Source organism: Pleurodeles waltl, chromosome 4_1 (genome assembly GCF_031143425.1).
Source record: "Pleurodeles waltl isolate 20211129_DDA chromosome 4_1, aPleWal1.hap1.20221129, whole genome shotgun sequence".
Lineage (NCBI taxonomy): Eukaryota > Metazoa > Chordata > Amphibia > Caudata > Salamandridae > Pleurodeles > Pleurodeles waltl.
The window spans coordinates 286,909,631-286,926,753 of record NC_090442.1 but is presented as its reverse complement, the minus strand read 5'-3'; the positions used below and the strand labels follow the sequence as shown (position 1 = coordinate 286,926,753).

The window sequence follows — 17,123 nt, the reverse complement described above, 5'->3', positions numbered from 1 at the left end:
TTATAGTGATAAAGAAATATTTTCAGGGTAGTGTTATATGGCTCCTACTAAGATAAGAGGACTGCGTATTTATGATGACAGAACTTGAGAATGTGGGGAACTTCAACACCATTGGAAACCACTGGTCCAACTCCTGGCTAGCTCTGAGCGCCTCACATGGACCCCTAATCTGACCGGGGTGTAAGGTGATTATGGCAACCTGAACATGACATTAACTTTTCAAGGAAACCGTTCAAACAGATCTCACCTTTTCGTTGTATTATTCATACATGCCCAGACGAAACACAAGATACAAAGCAAGTTTTCAGGACATTTATTGAAACAATCGTAATCTTGCATAGAGAGAATGAGCTGTGATAATTAAGCAGATGAAACAATGCAAAATAACCAGCATTCTGAACATGGTAAACAGAGTGAATAATTTAACCATGGCAAATGAGTTCTAGCAGCTCCTACCTAACCCTAAGACTATATTGAGAGCATAAAGGTTCACCACTCTGCCTGCCCGATCTATAGGAATAGCCTTAGCCCCCATACCTGGAGATAGTGTCAGAAGTCACTAGATAGTGTCAGTAGAGTGAATGGCAAACCTTCTAGGAAACCTAGAAGATTAGCGCCAGCAAAGCTGCATGTCTGATACAACATTCATCCCAGGATGGTAGCGGCTGAAATGTCCCTCTGCCCCTTCTGGGTCAGTGTATAATTTATATAATAAAATCACACTGTGTTAGACACACAACCCTGATGCAGTGCTTTAGCTAGATATTAGAAGCTGTCCCCTGAACGGGCAACACAAGCATTTGGATACTGTGTACTGTGTTCTTAGCCTTGGACAGAACGTACTGATTATATGTCGACAAAAGGCTAACTAAAACAAGCAACGCATATGTAGGAAGTTGGCTCTGTATATACTATTTCAAAGTAAGAAATAGTGTGCACAAAGTCCAAGGGTTCCCCTTAGAGGTAAGATAGTGGCACAATTAGATAATTCTAATGCTCTATTTTGTGGTAGTGTGGTCGAGCAGCAGGCTTATCAGAGGGTAGTGTTAAGCATTCATTGTACAAACACAGGCAATAAATGAGGAACACACACTCAAAGACTTACTCCAGGCCAATAGGTTTTTATATAGAAAAATATATTTTCTTAGTTTATTTTAAGAACCACAGGTTCAAGATTTGAAGTAAACACATAAAATGCAAGGTACTTCACACAGGTAAGTTAGGAACCTTGAATAAAAGCAATATCATATACAGTCTTTGTTAAAATGGCAATGAGCTATTTTAAAAGTGGACACCAAGCAAAAATCAACAGTTCCTGGGGGAGGTAAGTAAAGGATAGATTGTGAGGTAAGTAAGACACTTACAAGTCTCAGTTCCTGGGCATAGGCAGCCCACCGTTGGGGGTTCAAGGCAACCCCAAAGTTACCACACCAGCAGCTCAGGGCCGGTCAGGTGCAGAGGTCAAAGAGGTGCCCAAAACACATAGGCGCCTATGGAGAACAGGGGTGCTTCAGTTCCTGTCTGCCAGCAGGTAAGAACCCGCGTCCTTGGGGGGCAGACCAGGGGGTTTTTGTAGAGCACTGGGTGGGACACAAGTAGGCACACAAAACACACCCTCAGTGGCACAGGGGCGGCCGGGTGCAGTGTGCAAAGGAGGCGTCGGGTTTTAGATAGGAAACAATGGCGGTGCAGGCAGGCACAGGGGGGGATTCTCAGGACAGCCACCACCTGGGCTAGGCAGAGGGTCACCTGGGGGTCACTCCTGCACTGAAGTTCGGTTCCTTCTGGTCCTGGGGGCTGCGGGTACAGTGCTTGGTCCAGGCATCGGGTCCCTTGTTCCAGGCAGTACGGTCAGGGGGAGCCTTTGGATTCTCTCTGCAGGCGTCGCTGTGAGGGTCCAGGGGGGGCGTCTCAGGCTACTCACAGGGTTGCAGTCGCCAGGGAGTCCTCCCTGTGGTGTTGGTTCTCGAGCCGGGGGCGTCGGGTGCAGAGTGTGAAGTCTCACGCTTCCAGCGGGAAGAGTGAGTTCTTTGAAAGTTGCTTCTTTGTTGCAAAGATGTGGCTGTTTTTGAGCAGAGCCGCTGCTCACAGGAGTTTCTTGGTCCTGGGGGTCAGGCCAGTCCTCTGAGGCTTCAGAGGTCGCTGATCCCTGTTGGATGCGTCGCTGGTTGCAGGTTTTCGACTCTGGAGACAGGCCGGTAGGGCTGGGGCCAAAGCAGTTGTAGTCGTCTGTCGTCTCTGTAGTCTTGTAGGTCAGCAGTCCTTCTTTGTAGTTCAGGTTTCAGGAATCTGATTTCCTGGGTTCTTGGGTGCCCCTAAATACTGAATGTAGGGGTGTGTTTAGGTCTGGGAGGGCAGTAGCCAATGGCTACTGTCCTGGAGGGTGGCTACACCCTCTTTGTGCCTCCTCCCTGTGGGGAGGGGGGCACATCCCTAATCCTATTGGGGGAATCCTCTAAAACTAAGATGGAGGATTTCTAAAGGCAGGGGTCACCTCAGCTCAGAACACCTTAGGGGCTGTCCTGACTGGTGGGTGACTCCTCCTTGTTTTTCTCATTATCTCCTCCAGCCTTGCCGCCAAAAGTGGGGGCAGTGGCCAGAGGGGCGGGCATCTCCACTAGCTGGGATACCCTGGGGCGCTGTAAAAAAAAGGGTGAGCCTTTGAGGCTCACCGCCAGGTGTTACAGTTCCTGCAGGGGGAAGGGTGAAGCACCTCTACCCAGTGCAGGCTTTGTTCCTGGCCACAGAGTGACAAAGGCAATCTCCCCATGTGGCCAGCAACTTATCTGGTTTGTGGCAGGCTGGCAGGAACTGGTCAGCCTGCATTAAAAGTCGGATTGTTATTCAGGGGGCATCTCTAAGATGCCCTCTGGGTGCATGTTACAATAAATTGCACACTGGCATCAGTGTGCATTTATTGTGCTGAGAAGTTTGATACCAAACTTCCCAGATTTCAGTGTAGCCATTATGGAACTGTGGAGTTCGTGTTTGACCAACTCCCAGACCATATACTCTTATGGCTACCCTGCACTTACAATGTCTAAGGTTTTGCTTAGACACTGTAGGGGCATAGTGCTCATGCACATATGCCCTCACCTGTGGTATAGTGCACGCTGTCTTAGGGTTGTAAGGCCTGCTAGAGGGGTGACTTTCTTATGCCACAGGCAGTGTGAGGTTGGCATGGCACTCTGAGGGGAATGCCATGTCGACTTAGTCTTTTTCTCCCCATCAGCACACACAAGCTGTGAGGCAGTGTGCATGTGCTGAGTGAGGGGTCCCCAGGGTGGTATAAGACATGCTGCAGCCCTTACAGACCTTCCCTGGCATCAGGGTCCTTGGTACCAGGGGTACCAGTTACATGGGACTTATCTGAGTGCCAGGGCTGTGCCAATTGTGGAGACAAAGGTACAGTTTAGGGAAAGAACACTGGCGCTGGGGCCTGGTTCGCAGGGTCCAGCACACTTTCAATCAAAACTTAGCATCAGCAAAGCAAAAAAAGTCAGGAAGTAACCATGCCAAGGAGGCATTTCCTTACAGCATATATAATATATTCCTAGAACAGTATCATGCAGGTTACGTAAAGTGTGTAAAATGTCATTGCTAAAAGCGATGCAGCCTAAAAGTGTAAAATATGAAAATCTAAAATGAAGTTTAGAAACAGGGGGAACCAACTCATGACGATAGACTTTAGAGGTGCGTCCCTGTAATACAACAGTGCTTATAATAGGCTGCAGGTGAACTCATTCTTTTTACGTGCAGCAGAGGCAGACGTTATGCCTTCATAGAACCTGCAGTTGAAAGGTGCAAGAGCTGAAGCACTACATAATCCCAAATAATTTAACAGGTGTATTTTGTGAAGACTTAAATATGTGCTAGAGGGCATTGCTCCATGAGTGATCCACATACCACAAGACTCCAAAAAATAAATTGTGTTTCCATGCATTCTTCTCTACCTATCCAATAAATATTTCCTGAGTGGGTGCATGTCCTTGTGAGGAGGCAGCAGTGCTCAGACCATTTCAAACATGTATTGTTGTGCCTATAGGCAAAGCTACTGAATGCCCCAGAAAGCGAAGAGCGCAGAAAATTATTCAAGATAACAAATATATTTTGCAATACGGAAGTGATGGGAAAAAAAGTGCTACTCTGCAGGTTTTGCAGAGTGACAGTCTCCATACTAACTGGAAAGATAGCAAGTCGAACTGCAGAACATATAGCATGCAAGAGCCATTTGAAGATTATAATCTCCTAGATTTGAGAGTGCACTGTGCCAGATGTCCCTCCATGAAACAATGATCCATTTTAAAAGGAAATTTGACAAGGAAAATATGTTGCACATAAGTTTGATTGTGCTGTATTGCAGTCTGGCACCAGCTTGAAGCAGGCTGAAGGTCCCATTGGGTCTGTTTCACAAACGTGCACTAGCAGCCAAGACGTACCTAGGATCCATGCAAATGCATGAGAAATACTTACCTGATGTTTGACACTGAACATATTACAGTATTACTCCATGGCAATGGAAAATATCTCTCACTTTAGATGAAACCAAAGAGATGCATGGAGATCCAGCAGTTCCAATGCGGAAAACGGTGGTGGTGGCAGACTATAATAGGTGATCTGGATGTTTTAGAAACCTGAAGCGTTGCTCCAGAATGTGCTTGAAACGATTGGTAAGAACTAGAGTAATTCTATGTGCAACTGCAGTGATTTTGCTAGTTACATGAGAAAATTGTAGAGTGATGTATTACTCGTGAAGGCAGAGTTCAAGGTCTTTCCAGTCAAGTAAACATGCCATCTACTATACAGTATTTAAAAAGAAGCTTTAAAATCTCTAACATCAATAAAGGAAAACATTGTCTTTGATATTTACTGTGGCACATTCTTTGGGTGAGGACATGAGCTGAAAAGAAAATATTTCCCCTTTTGCAACTTCTAAGGCATGAGAGAAAGCTGACCCCAAAACTGTCCTTCAGTGGATGTCACTTTTTACAAGAGAACAAGACTGCAGTATTTGACACCATAACAAAGTAAGAAACAGAAAACACCAGTCTACAATATAATTTGTGTAGGAGCAAAACTTCTGCTTGATACAAACCTGGGAAATATTTTCAATGATGCTGATACAGCAACATGCTCACTGTTGAAGTGTTTGCCACTTGGGAGGAAAAGAACTGTAGAAGGTAAGTTTTGTACATTTTATGCACATTTTATGCAACAATGCATAATAATGGCAAGCTATGATGTGTCACAATATTCCCTTGAGAATATCATCTGATGTCAATGAAGCATCTTTATGGTACAACACAAGTTCTTGAGACCTTTCGCAAAGCAGAACTTGCTTCAGATTTTGAAATATATAAGTTCATTTTAGACCGCTTTGATGACCGCAATTGCATAAGTAGCCAGTTCTGTGTATATGTCTAGGATCCAGTCCCTAACAATAGCCAGATTGAGGTACTAGATTACTGGCCTGAAAAGAGACAACAATGGCCTAAGATTGCAGTTTATGTGTTGAGTATCCTTGCACTGCTGGTCTCCAGCACCAATGTTGAGCGGTCCTTCTCCCAGGTCAAGGTTTTCATGGGGAAGCGAGAAAGGGTGAGGAAGAGTAAATATTCCCTTAAAAAAGCACTGCGTGGTGTTCTGCAACAAACTGAACTTGTAAGAGTGTAGTTAATTTCCAAGATAAACACAATGGGCCCAATTCACAATGGTAAACTTAGACGTTTGGTCTAAACTTAGACCAAACGTCTAAGTTTACGACTTTGGGAATTCACAAAGGGCATTTACAAGTAGTATATGTAGGTCTGTGTAGCGTAAACCAGTCAAAAAGTAATCACTGCATTTCTTCTCAAGAAACTATGGGGGTCATTCCGACCCTGGCGGTCCAAGACGGCCAGGGCCGGGGACCACGGAAGCACCGTCAACAGGCTGGTGGTGCTTCCCAGCCCATTCTGACTGCGGCGGTAAAGCCGCGGTCAGAAAAGGGAATCCGGCGGTTTCCCGCAGGATTTCCCCTGCATGGGCTGAATCTCCATGGCGGCGCTGCAAGCAGCGCCGCCATGGAGATTCCGACCCCCTTCCCGCCACCCTGTTTCTGGCGTTTTTTACCGCCAGGAACAGGATGGCAGGAACGGGTGTCGTGGGGCCCCTGGGGGCCCCTGCACTGCCCCTGCCACTGACATGGGCAGTGCAGGGGCCCCTATCAGGGCCCCATAAAGATTTTGCACCCGTCGCACCCCTGCAACTCCGCCGGATTCATTGTTGCAGGGCCTTTCCCGCTGGGCCGGCGGGTGCTCCTTTGGCGGGCGCCCGCCGGCCCAGCGGGAAAGCCAGAATGGCCGCAGCGGTCTTTTGACCGCGGAGCGGTCTTTCGGCGGCCTGATTTTGGCGGGCGGCGACCGCCGCCCGCCAAAGTCAGAATGAGGGCCTATATCTACAACCAATGTGAGTTGTGGGCATTTAGTACATTTACAGGATAAGCAATGTTTGGAGTAACCCAGTCAAGAATTCATCACCGCATTCCTTCATAAGAAACTGTTTCTGTCCAGGAATACTGGTGTGATACACTGTCACTGCAATAAAACTGTTCCACAAACACTGGATAAACATGGTCTCTGCACTATTGTTTCACTGTCAAAATGTATAAACACTGATTTTGACACTTTTGGAAAACACTAGAAAATACCCACTGTAATCCAACAAAATTAACACTGACAACAGGACAGCCTATATATTTATTATGGATTGTGAGCTACAGAAAAAGTATTCCAGAATTGATCCAGAATTGATCTCATAAGAGGCAGTCCCTGATTTCAGCCCTACCCCTCCCACTCCCCCAATTTTTCCCATAAAGCTTTGGAAGTAGGCCTGACTTAAAAACATTCTCAGAATGGGCTCAGAAAAAAACGTTTAAATAACTTCTGCCTTAGCCGTTATTCAAGTCATTGCATGCTACGTCCGTGCAATTAAGAAAACTGCAGGTAACACTCAGCTGAAAGGTTCTGGGGATCAAACAATTAGATGTTTTGGGCTTTATGTTTAAACGTTTAACTTTTACATCTATTTTACAATTGCTAAAACATTACTTTAACATTTACTTACAAGGATTGGAGGCTGTGCAGTCCAAGGAATACTTCACTGGGAACTTCCCTTAATTGATTGTTCTGCAGCATTCTGTGCAAAAAGTAACAATAGAGGCATAATATGTTAACATAGATAAAGGTTGAAGGTTAATCAAATATTTTACACAGGAACAATATTTCATACAATACAGAGTCTCAGAATTCAGATTCTCTACACCGTGCTGCTGAAGAAGAACTTAGAGGTGTTCCTCTTATATGACCAGTACTGCTCGTCAGCAATAAGAGCAAATGTATACGTTTGGTAAAAATTGAAAAAGTTTTCTTTTTATGTGCAGTTTTATATCCTACAATCTAAATTCAGGATTGTCTGAGTGCTTTTCACAGGACTGGACTGCAACTCAAAAGCAGCCCAGGAAAAAAATGTCCTCCTCTCTCTTTGTCTTTAACTTTCCATCCATGCATTCTCCATTTCCTTCTACTCCCTCTCATTCTGCCTCTCTAATATGTCTCTCTCTCATACTTGATTTTACTCCCTCACACTCCTGAAGCCCCAACTGTGTATGCTGTAATTTACTTTGGGGAGATGGAGTGAGTGATAGAACCACCTGGGACTGTAATACCTGCCCTCCAAGGGCTCAAGTTCCCTGGGGAAATGCCCGAAGCATAAACATAACTTCCGTTTATAACAGTTTTTCCTTTTTTTCACAGAATTACTTTGCACACCTCCAGGTCTACAAAAGAACACTGTAACCTTTCATATCATCTTAATAAGACAGCCATATCAGGTAATGCATCTCTGTAGTTATTAGAAGTAAGCCGGAAATGTCAAGATTGGGGTGGCACGATTTCTAGGAACTGCCTCCACCCAGCCATGTCTGATTTCATGGGTTGCTTTATGCGGCGGTCAAAAAGTTAATCCTTGCTGTGGGAAAACGTACGTTTATTATACCGCACGTTGGTGGTGGCAGTGTCCTACAATATAATCATATTGTACAAATGTTGTGCCAACGATTGTTTGCAAAATCATATTGTGCAATGTTTTGTACCAATGCCTGTTTACAAAAGGCGCCCTGGTTCAGGACCTGTGGGTACAGGTTTCTTTCATACCACATTTCCCAGGTGCAGTGATTGACCGCTGTCTTGGGTGTGTCCCCAATCTATTTAAGCAGCCCTGCCTCTTGGGGAGCTGCTCACTATTCTTCCGCTTTCTGGAGGAGACAGATCTCTTCTCTGCAGCTTCAGTGTTCGGCCGGGTGGCCCGGGGATTCCTTTGGCTGGTTTCTTCCTGCGTGTGAGTTGTTCCGCTTGTTTTGTAAGGATGGCTTTAGGCAGAGTTTGTCCTTAGGCTGCATTCGCACTTCTTGCAGCATTTCCAGTCCCAGCTGCCGGTTCTTGCTACGCCCTGGTTCTAGCGTCTTTTCCAAACTCTTTAGACAGCATTCCACTGTCAGGCATAAATCACTTTGTTTAAGTCGAGTACATTTCAGAGAGGGAAACGCTCTGCACGGTAAGCGCCTCCCTGAGATGACACGCGTTTCTTTTCACTTTAGCGAATGTATCGAAATAGATAATTATAGTGTGAGCATTCTAACGTGTCCAGAGTTATTTTGTTGCAAGCTCTCGAAGTATTCATAAGGTGAAATATCACTTAGTTTTAAAATAGCTGAATACCATCATTAGAATACTTGAATCAGTAGTCACATTTCTTAAGGAGAGCAAAGTCCCAAGGTACACTAAGAGCTATTTTTAATAATTTGTTCAAAAGACAACCCTTAATTCAAAATCGGTCATGAGAGGGATGATGCCTGAATCTGTGAACACGCAGCCTTGATACACAAGTATACAGTTACTGTTTGTATGTTTAACAATTTTTCCTTTTAGGTCTCCTTCCCAAACCCTTCCCCTCGCCTGGCCTCCCTAATGTTCAGTGTTGTAAAAGCATCCTGACTTGGAGCTGCCTGGAGATGGGCCCATAGTTTCATGGTGCGGACCCTGAGGAAGTTTTTGGGCAAATGTTACAGAAAAGATGATTATAGAAATCTGCTCAATTTAGGTTGATCGTAACCACACTTAAAAAACCTGTCAAAAAAGGTTTCTCTGCTTCACTGGTAGTCAAGTGAGAGAGACAAGCAAAATGAGGTGGTACAGTCTAGATCATAACTGTGCGAAGAAAAACAGCTGCTTCCAGTGTGTTCTAAGGCTTTATTTATGATTGCAGCATCTTAGTTTCTCTTATGTATAATGTTTCTTGATCAGAGAAGGATGCATTGCATCACTTTCATATCCTGACCTTTCTTCATATCCATAGCCCATTTAGATGCCTTTTGTCTCTGATTTTTTTACTCTTTTTTTCAGCAGAATTCCATATTGGATTCTCTTAACTGAAAGACTATGTGAAGAGTTATTTTTCAAAAGTGTTAAGGGAATTGTTGGTACCTATCTTATCAACTCTTGTATGGTTTATCATCTGCAATCAAAATCTGTCAACACTGGCAAGAATGCTTTACCTGCCCTTTGTGACTTTATCCTCCTACCTGTGACCCTCGTAAGGAGATACTTGACATCTTGTATATATATATATATATATTAGGAGCTTGCCAACACTGTGGCTACTGAGAGGATTCTCCTTTCCAAGAGCAATCAAGAAATAAACTAGAGAGACCTTCACAGCATCAAGTCCTTGTGTTTACCCCAACTGATGCAAAGATCTATCGTGAAGCAGGCATAGGACAGTGCCAGGTTGTAGAGAGTTTTGCCCACACAAGATGTAGATTTGCTCCTCTGTGCCTAAAGTCCTCCAACAGTAGTTGTCTTTAGCTGGGGAGCAGGGGCACCGGTAGTGGGTTGGCCTGTGAGGAGATCCAAACAGGATTTCCTGCCCTACTCTCATCTTCTTGCCTTTCCAGGTAGTTTCCTGTGCAAATGTTGTGGCCTTTGAAGGTCATTGTTCATCACAGTCAAGTCAGTTTTTAAATGCCCAATTTCTTTTATCATTTGTCCTTCACCTGAACCTGACATCCACAAATATAAAAAATTATTACTTTTCAGTGAAAGTGTTTTTTTTTAGAGAGACATATTATGGGTTAATGTTTTTTACCAGTAGACGAAGGCACCTGAGGAGAGGCAGAGTTCATCTCTCTTGGCAGGCTCATTGGATGGGTGGAAAGTGGCAGAAGTACTACAGTTCAGTTCCAAGTATTTTCAACTCTTCTGACAAGCAGGCAATGTGCACTGTACCAGCCTCCAGGGGCGAACCTTAATCACTGATATTCAGGGGGTATGAATCTCAAATTTCTCAACTAAAAAAGTGTTGGACGCAGATTAAATGGATGAGATGACCAAGGTGCGGACTTGACTGTTTCCATGAGAAGCAGGGTCAGTACTAATTTGTATTTGGTTGGTTTCTTTCTACATTGGCACGGTAGGTGAAAAATAATGGGTTAGATTGATACCCAGAGTGACTGTCACTCTTTAGCTCATTTGCAAGCATTCATCCCATCACCTTTTGCATGTTTGATTGCCAGTATTATGCTTGGAAATGTGAGACTGGCACAACTTTCAAAGCAGACTATTGCAATGCTTGTGAATTCAAAAATGAGGCAAATACGCTCCCATTCAAAGAGTTCTTCTATGGGTGCGGATTTACTACTTTTTTGGGGAAACCACTCATATTATATGCGGTTGCCACTAGGTAGCTATAGTTAGGACCTAGTTTCTAAGACAGATTGTTTTTTGTTTTGCCTATAACTTTCGCACCTCTTGACAAAACTTGATCTGACTTCAACAAGGAAGTGTTGACAGCCAGCTTGGGACACAGCTTCAGCCGAGTCCCAAGAAAAATAAGTAAAAAAACAAAGGGGGCCAGGGTAGGGACACTCTGACCCCTTAGTTCTGGTGCTCCCTGACCTTTTTCTGAAGCCCCCAGGTGAGCCAAGTCCTGGGGGCATGAGGAAAATGTTAGAAGGGAGGTGCAGGGGGGTCCTCCTTCTTGGCTTACCACAGCCCCGTGGACCACCATCTCCCCGGGGGCTTCAATCAAATTTGATGCAGCGGGGCCACCACCTCCCTGGGACTAAAATGAAATATTCAGGGGGGTCCATTTCCGCCCCCCCCTTGCAGTCCCGGGAACCACCACCTCCCCGGGGCTTAATGTTAATTGAATGTGGGGGGCTGCGCAGCCCGCGGACTGCCACCTCCCCGAGGCTATAAATAAAGAGAATGCGGGGGAATAGCTCCCCACACCACCGGGGACCACCACCTCCTACAATAAAATCATGAAGGGGATCCATTTTGGACCCCCGAGTACCGGGGATCACCACCTCCCAGGGGCAATGCTCGTTGGAGGGGGCCCCTCTCACGAAGCCACGGCTAAAGGACCATGCACAGCATGGGGTTAGTCGCAGGGTCTGGCCACAGTAAAAGTACAAAACCATAGGAATTTACCTATTACAGTTAGAGTTATCTCAAGTAAGTGTAACTCGCGCCCTTGCCATGCACTGCTAATTACCACACAAATTACATCACTCATGACACCTTTGATAACATTATTGATAATACCAATGAAATATTTGCGGTAAAATGTTTGACAAAAAACAGTGCATGGCGGGGTGTGAGTTGTAGGTACCTTCAGGCACGAGTTATGGTTACTTGAGATAACTATAACAAGTGAATTTTGATAGTTTTGTACATTTAAAATGTGAGCCCCACTATAATATCCATGTAACCTGTAATAAGGGAAGTTATAGGTAGGTTGACATTTTACCCATACAAAACCATGGAAATTCAGCAGTTATAGTTATACTTCTAGCTATACTTATGTTCAAAATCTAACTCTCTTGCCCAAAGTTACTTTCAGGCACAAGTTATAGTTTCTTCGGATAAGTATATCTAGAAGTATAACTATAACTGCTGAACTGTTATCGTTAGCATGGGTAAAGCATCAAACTAACTATAACATCCCTGTAATCTTTATTTCTTTCAGTGAATTTCTATGTTTTTTAACACACACTTTAATATTTGTCAGGTTGAGGTCAGCCAATTAGGGCCTTGCTTTTCCCCAAGATCCTCAGAGGATCCTTGAATCCGCGGATTGGCTGAAAAACAAAAAATTGCTTTTTTTTGCCCATGAGTGATCCTTAGGGGACCCCTCCATGTGTCCTATGGGGTCAGGGTGCCTGTATCCTGACCCCTTATGTGCAACTTTTCTGTCAGGTTGAAGCCAGCCAATCAGGGCCTTGCATTTCCTCCGGTTCCGAGGAAGATCCACGCCTCTAGATATATAGACATTTCTTTTTACTTTCAAATCTATAAAACAACCGAAAGGATTTACACCAAATAACAAAAAGGCTTCTTTGTGGCCCAAAAGCTACCTTTCTGTACAATTTGGTGTAATTCCACCCAGTGGTTCAGGCTGTAGTCATGTTCAAATCCATATGGGAATTACAATGGGAAACCACCTTTTTTTATCCTCCCTCCCCCCTTTTCTCAGCCCCCACTTGCCCCAAAACTTTCCATGCACAACAAAACACTTTTTTGGAAAATTTTGTGAAGATTTGTCAAACAGCACCAAGGATATAGCCAAGTCAAAAAACGTTTTTTCTATGGAAATTAGGTCCTAACTATAACTACCTACTGGCGACTGCCAGTAGGTAATATATTTTTTGGGAGTTTAAATTTATATTCAACAAGTTAAAAGCTCTCAGTGAAATGAAAATTATGAGAAAACCAACACTGTAGACCTGACTCAGTGCCCCTAGTTTCAACTACCAAACCAAAAATGCATTTGTGGAGGGTCACATCCCTACCACTGCCCCTGGATGTGAGCCCCTACACATCTCACCTGTGCTTGGTAGTTATCTATGGAAACTTACACAGCACAACAGCCTGGAGCTACTGCCTTGTAATCACTTATTTTAAATGTATTTTACTAAATGCACTCTTCTTCGTCTCTGCTATGAGAAGCCTTGATGGCACAGTTGCCAAATTTGTGTATGTAGGCTGGTTCATGTTTCCAGTCTTTGCCTTTTACTAACCATTTTATCAAGTGACTGGTGGCCCTATGCACTAAGCCCGAGACAGAAATAGTGGAGGGCAACTAGCAAATTAATAGGGCAAGCGAAGCAAGAGCTGAGTCGAAGGTATGGCTTGCCTCCAAGAGTCCACAGACGAGCCAAGTAATGAAAACGTTTGGCATGTATATCATGCACCAAACATGATATAATGCACTTGCTTCAAAATTCAAAACAGCATATTTCTTTAACATGCAGAAGCATTTCCCCTTAGTACATCAGATTAAATCAGTGCATAATGCCATTAGTAAATTAGGGAAGTCAGTAGTCGTGTACCTGCTAAACGTGGCCTATGTTCTTATTATAGAGGGGTCAACATTATAGACTATTAAATCAAACATAAGAGTGCTTGTATAGCCTAAGTCTGAACTCAAGTATTTGAAATTGCTCTCATATCTGATTACAATGAAAAAGGAGACTCTGTGGAACAAAATGTTTACCTAAAATCACACAATTTGAATATGCAGGGAAGCCGGTATTGATGACAGTTTATCTGGTTTCACATTTGAAATCCAGCCACCAGATGATTATCTCTGTCACTCTCTCTTGTTTTACATCAACAGTCATAGTTTTGGCTTTTATTTTTGGATCAGGACAAGAAAAGCCAACAAAGATTTACCAGCCCGACTCAGGGCCCTCTGAACAAGCCAACAATACATTTATTTGGAGGGTGATAGACCTCCAAACACCCCCTTGAAGCTACGCCCCTGTATCTACTGAAATCACAATAATGACTCGGGTAATCATATTATACAAGAAATAACAATTCTGATAAAAAAATTATCTTTTTTGTAGAGCTCTTTTATTTAGTAGTCCAAGTTGAAATAAAAAAAATAAACATACATAAAATTTAAAATATATAACTACAAATATAGATTAACCTCTAGAATCCTAGGATAACTACCAAATAAAATATACACATTCAATAGCAGCATCATATCAACTTCCTTTCTCTTGTGTATCTCTTCATTAAATACATGTATTCTCATATTATTAAGACCAAGTACATCACTTTAAGAATCAGAAACATGTTTATATTGGGCTATTATAGGGTTCGAACAGATCAATTTCTTCAGACATGTTCATTTAACATAACTCTTTGTCTATTGGAAAAACTTAAAAGCTTCTGAGTTCCCACAGCCAACACGTGTTCTGTATAGTCCAAATGCTTCCTTAGAAATAAAGTCCGGTTAAGGACCCCACGTTTGCCTCAAGATGAAGCTGTGATGACATAGCCAGCTCTAGACGGGGAGTAGTAGTTTGGAGTAGGTTTTGGCAGAAGCAGTGCAGCCGATGTGTGAGCAAGCACCCTGGACGACATCTTTGCGACGTGGGGATTCCAAAGTCCTGAAGTCTAACAATGGGACCCTGTTCACCAGTGATTACTTCAGAGAGTTCCTGAACCGATTGGGCATCATCGGAAAACCCCACTTTGGCCTTAAGCCAATGGAATAGCACAACTCTCCATGGGCACGCTCAAGCAGACCATGCAGAAGGATTTGTGGTTGAAGGACCCTATGTCAAGTTCTGCAGGTTTATTGAACCACCCCTCACTCAACGACTGGGGAGAGTCCTGCCATGCTTATGTTTGGCTGATTTGTTAGCACCAAATTTCCGCAATGGTCACACAAGCGTCAGGCAAACCAGGACGAAGTCAAGACCACTGACTGGGAGAAGAAAAACAGGAGGAGGAGGATGAAAGGGCATACAGACATCATGTGTTGAGCGCAAGAAACTCGCCTTGAAGCTACCAAATGGGTAGTGGTCAAGCAAAGACAGAGGAAAACAGCCACCCCTTTTGACACCAAGCTATTCCAAGTGACAGCAGTAAAAGGGAGCAACATTACAGCGTCTCGCCCTGGGAGGTTCATCACCAGGAATATGTTGTACTTTAGACCACAAACCCCATCTATATACAGAAATATCACTTCTGTCGTAGCAAGGCACCGAATACGGAGATACTGATGGACGCCTCTTTTTCCCCGATGGTTAATCAACCAATTCCTCCAGTGCTGACCATTCGATCAGGCCTAGTAATAACCAGGCCTCAACAGCTTATTAAAGACATCTAGACTCAGAAAGAAAACTGGGGTTCAAGTTTAAATGGGGAGAGGTGTAGGGTCGGGCTTAGAACCTTGTCAGTTGCCTCAGGCTGAAGCTGTGATGACAGTGAGCTGGAGGTGGGAAGTGTGGGGTGTAGGAGTTTGGAATCGGTTTTGGCAGAAGCAGTGCAGCAGGCATGTGAGCAAGCAGCCTGCTGTTGAGAGCCCACAATAAATAATTATTACAACCATTGCGCAGTCGTGTCTCCTTTTTGCCTCGTGACATGACATGGGGCAAGCTTTACAGAAAGTATTCTTTACGATTACTTAATCAAAGTGGACAGAAGGAGCTTAAGCTCTCATAGGTGTCCTGGCAATAGTGTCTAGCAGAATCTCATGGTATTGGAAGTACTACTCTCTAATGCTATTGTGCAGGCTTCTCCTCTGGATATTCGTTTTTCTGGCAGACTAGCCATCAGCATAGAACAGCGTGTTGTCTGTGGTTCATGAATATTATAACTCTAGATTTAGCAGCAAAGAAGTCGCCTGATTTAGAATTTGGCAGACTGGTTACTCCATCACAACGGTGACGGATATCCCGTCCGCCAAAATCTAAATTCCCATAGGAAAGAGTGGGATTTAGAATTCGGCGGACAGGATATCTGTCACCGTTGTGACAGAATAACCCTTTCCCAAGTTCTAAATCAGGCCCTAAGTGAACTAAATGACCGCAGGGTTCAAAAGTGATGGGCTACTACCACCTTGGGTAAGCAGTGCATTCTGAACCACGTAGAATGCAACTACAAACGCTATTAATAATGTGTGATTCAATAGTGCAATTTATGTAGTAATCACTCTTAATCAAGCCAAATGCAAAGCCTTGCTGATACCTCTGCTGCTGCTCTCATAACAGTGGTTCCCAACCTGTGGTCCGGGGACCTCTGGGGGTCCGTGAAGCCTCCTCAGGGGGTCCGCGACTTCTTAGAAAATTAAATAAGATTAATAGATTAGGTCCCCAGCTTTCAGTAATGACTAAGTGGGGGGTCCCCAGATTTCAATAATGATTCAGTGGGGGTCCCCAGGTTCCAGTAATGACAAAGTGGGGGTCCACAGAAGTCAGAAGGTTGGGAACCACTGTCATAACACATTTATTCTGACAATCAGCAGGTGACCATTATAATAAAATACATAAGAACCTCACATCTATTTTGGATGTACTGACTTTCAGACCTGGAACCCTATTGGCTTCTCACGTGCCACCACAGTAAGTGCCAGTACTTCCATAATCTTCACTGCTGAACGTCATGAGTTGTGTTCATAAAGCAGCAGACATCTTAGAATTGTTTTATTTTAGAAGAAGCAACACATTTACAAGTAACAAAGGTTAACAGTTATTCAAAGTTTTCTCTTTTGGAAATCTTCGCCATGTATGTTTTAGCATAGGTGTCAACTAAAGTGCATAAAGGGCATTCGCCTACTGTACATTGTAGATTGTACCAGTGTAAAATCACTGGAGTGATACCATATCGCACTGCAGTTTCCTGCTGTGAGCATTAACTTTGTGACTAGGAGTTAAGCAGGGCTTCCATTGCTGTGAACTCCAGGGAGTGTTTTGCCAGGACGAGGTTGCGCAAAGGAGGAACAACAGGTGCTGGGAGCATTAGATGTGGGTGATGCAGAACGAGCGTAACCTAATGACCTGTGTGGGTACTATACATTAGAAATTTGCATGGCAGTCATAGCACCCATCACGGGGTCAGGGATGGTGTTGTCATCAAGAATGGATGAGGCAATGTCTCCCTAGTGATAAGATTCAACTCATCGTTTCCACATAGTCAATATTATAGCCTCGCTCAAACAGCTTGAGATCAATAAACTAGAAAACCCATGAAAGTTGTTAAAAATATTAAAGTGCAATACAGAAAGAG

The 17,123-nt window shown here is 43.9% G+C and overlaps 1 protein-coding gene and 1 long non-coding RNA gene across 4 annotated transcripts in view; one reads left to right on the top strand and one right to left on the bottom strand.

The window, feature by feature from the left end:
- The window catches only part of LGR5 (leucine rich repeat containing G protein-coupled receptor 5), a 1,160,674-nt gene that overhangs the window by 894,277 nt on the left and 249,274 nt on the right, over window positions 1-17,123 (bottom strand). For all 3 annotated transcript variants that reach the window (XM_069228343.1, XM_069228341.1, XM_069228342.1), the window contains one exon: window positions 7,105-7,176. In XM_069228343.1, coding sequence (XP_069084444.1) covers window positions 7,105-7,176 — 72 coding nt within the window. The remainder of the gene's footprint in view (window positions 1-7,104; window positions 7,177-17,123) is intronic.
- LOC138287689 (uncharacterized) overlaps window positions 8,289-17,123 on the top strand; it is a 40,537-nt gene continuing 31,702 nt past the window's right edge. Inside the window, exon 1 of the long non-coding RNA XR_011202271.1 lies at window positions 8,289-8,376. This is a non-coding gene — a long non-coding RNA (uncharacterized lncRNA). The remainder of the gene's footprint in view (window positions 8,377-17,123) is intronic.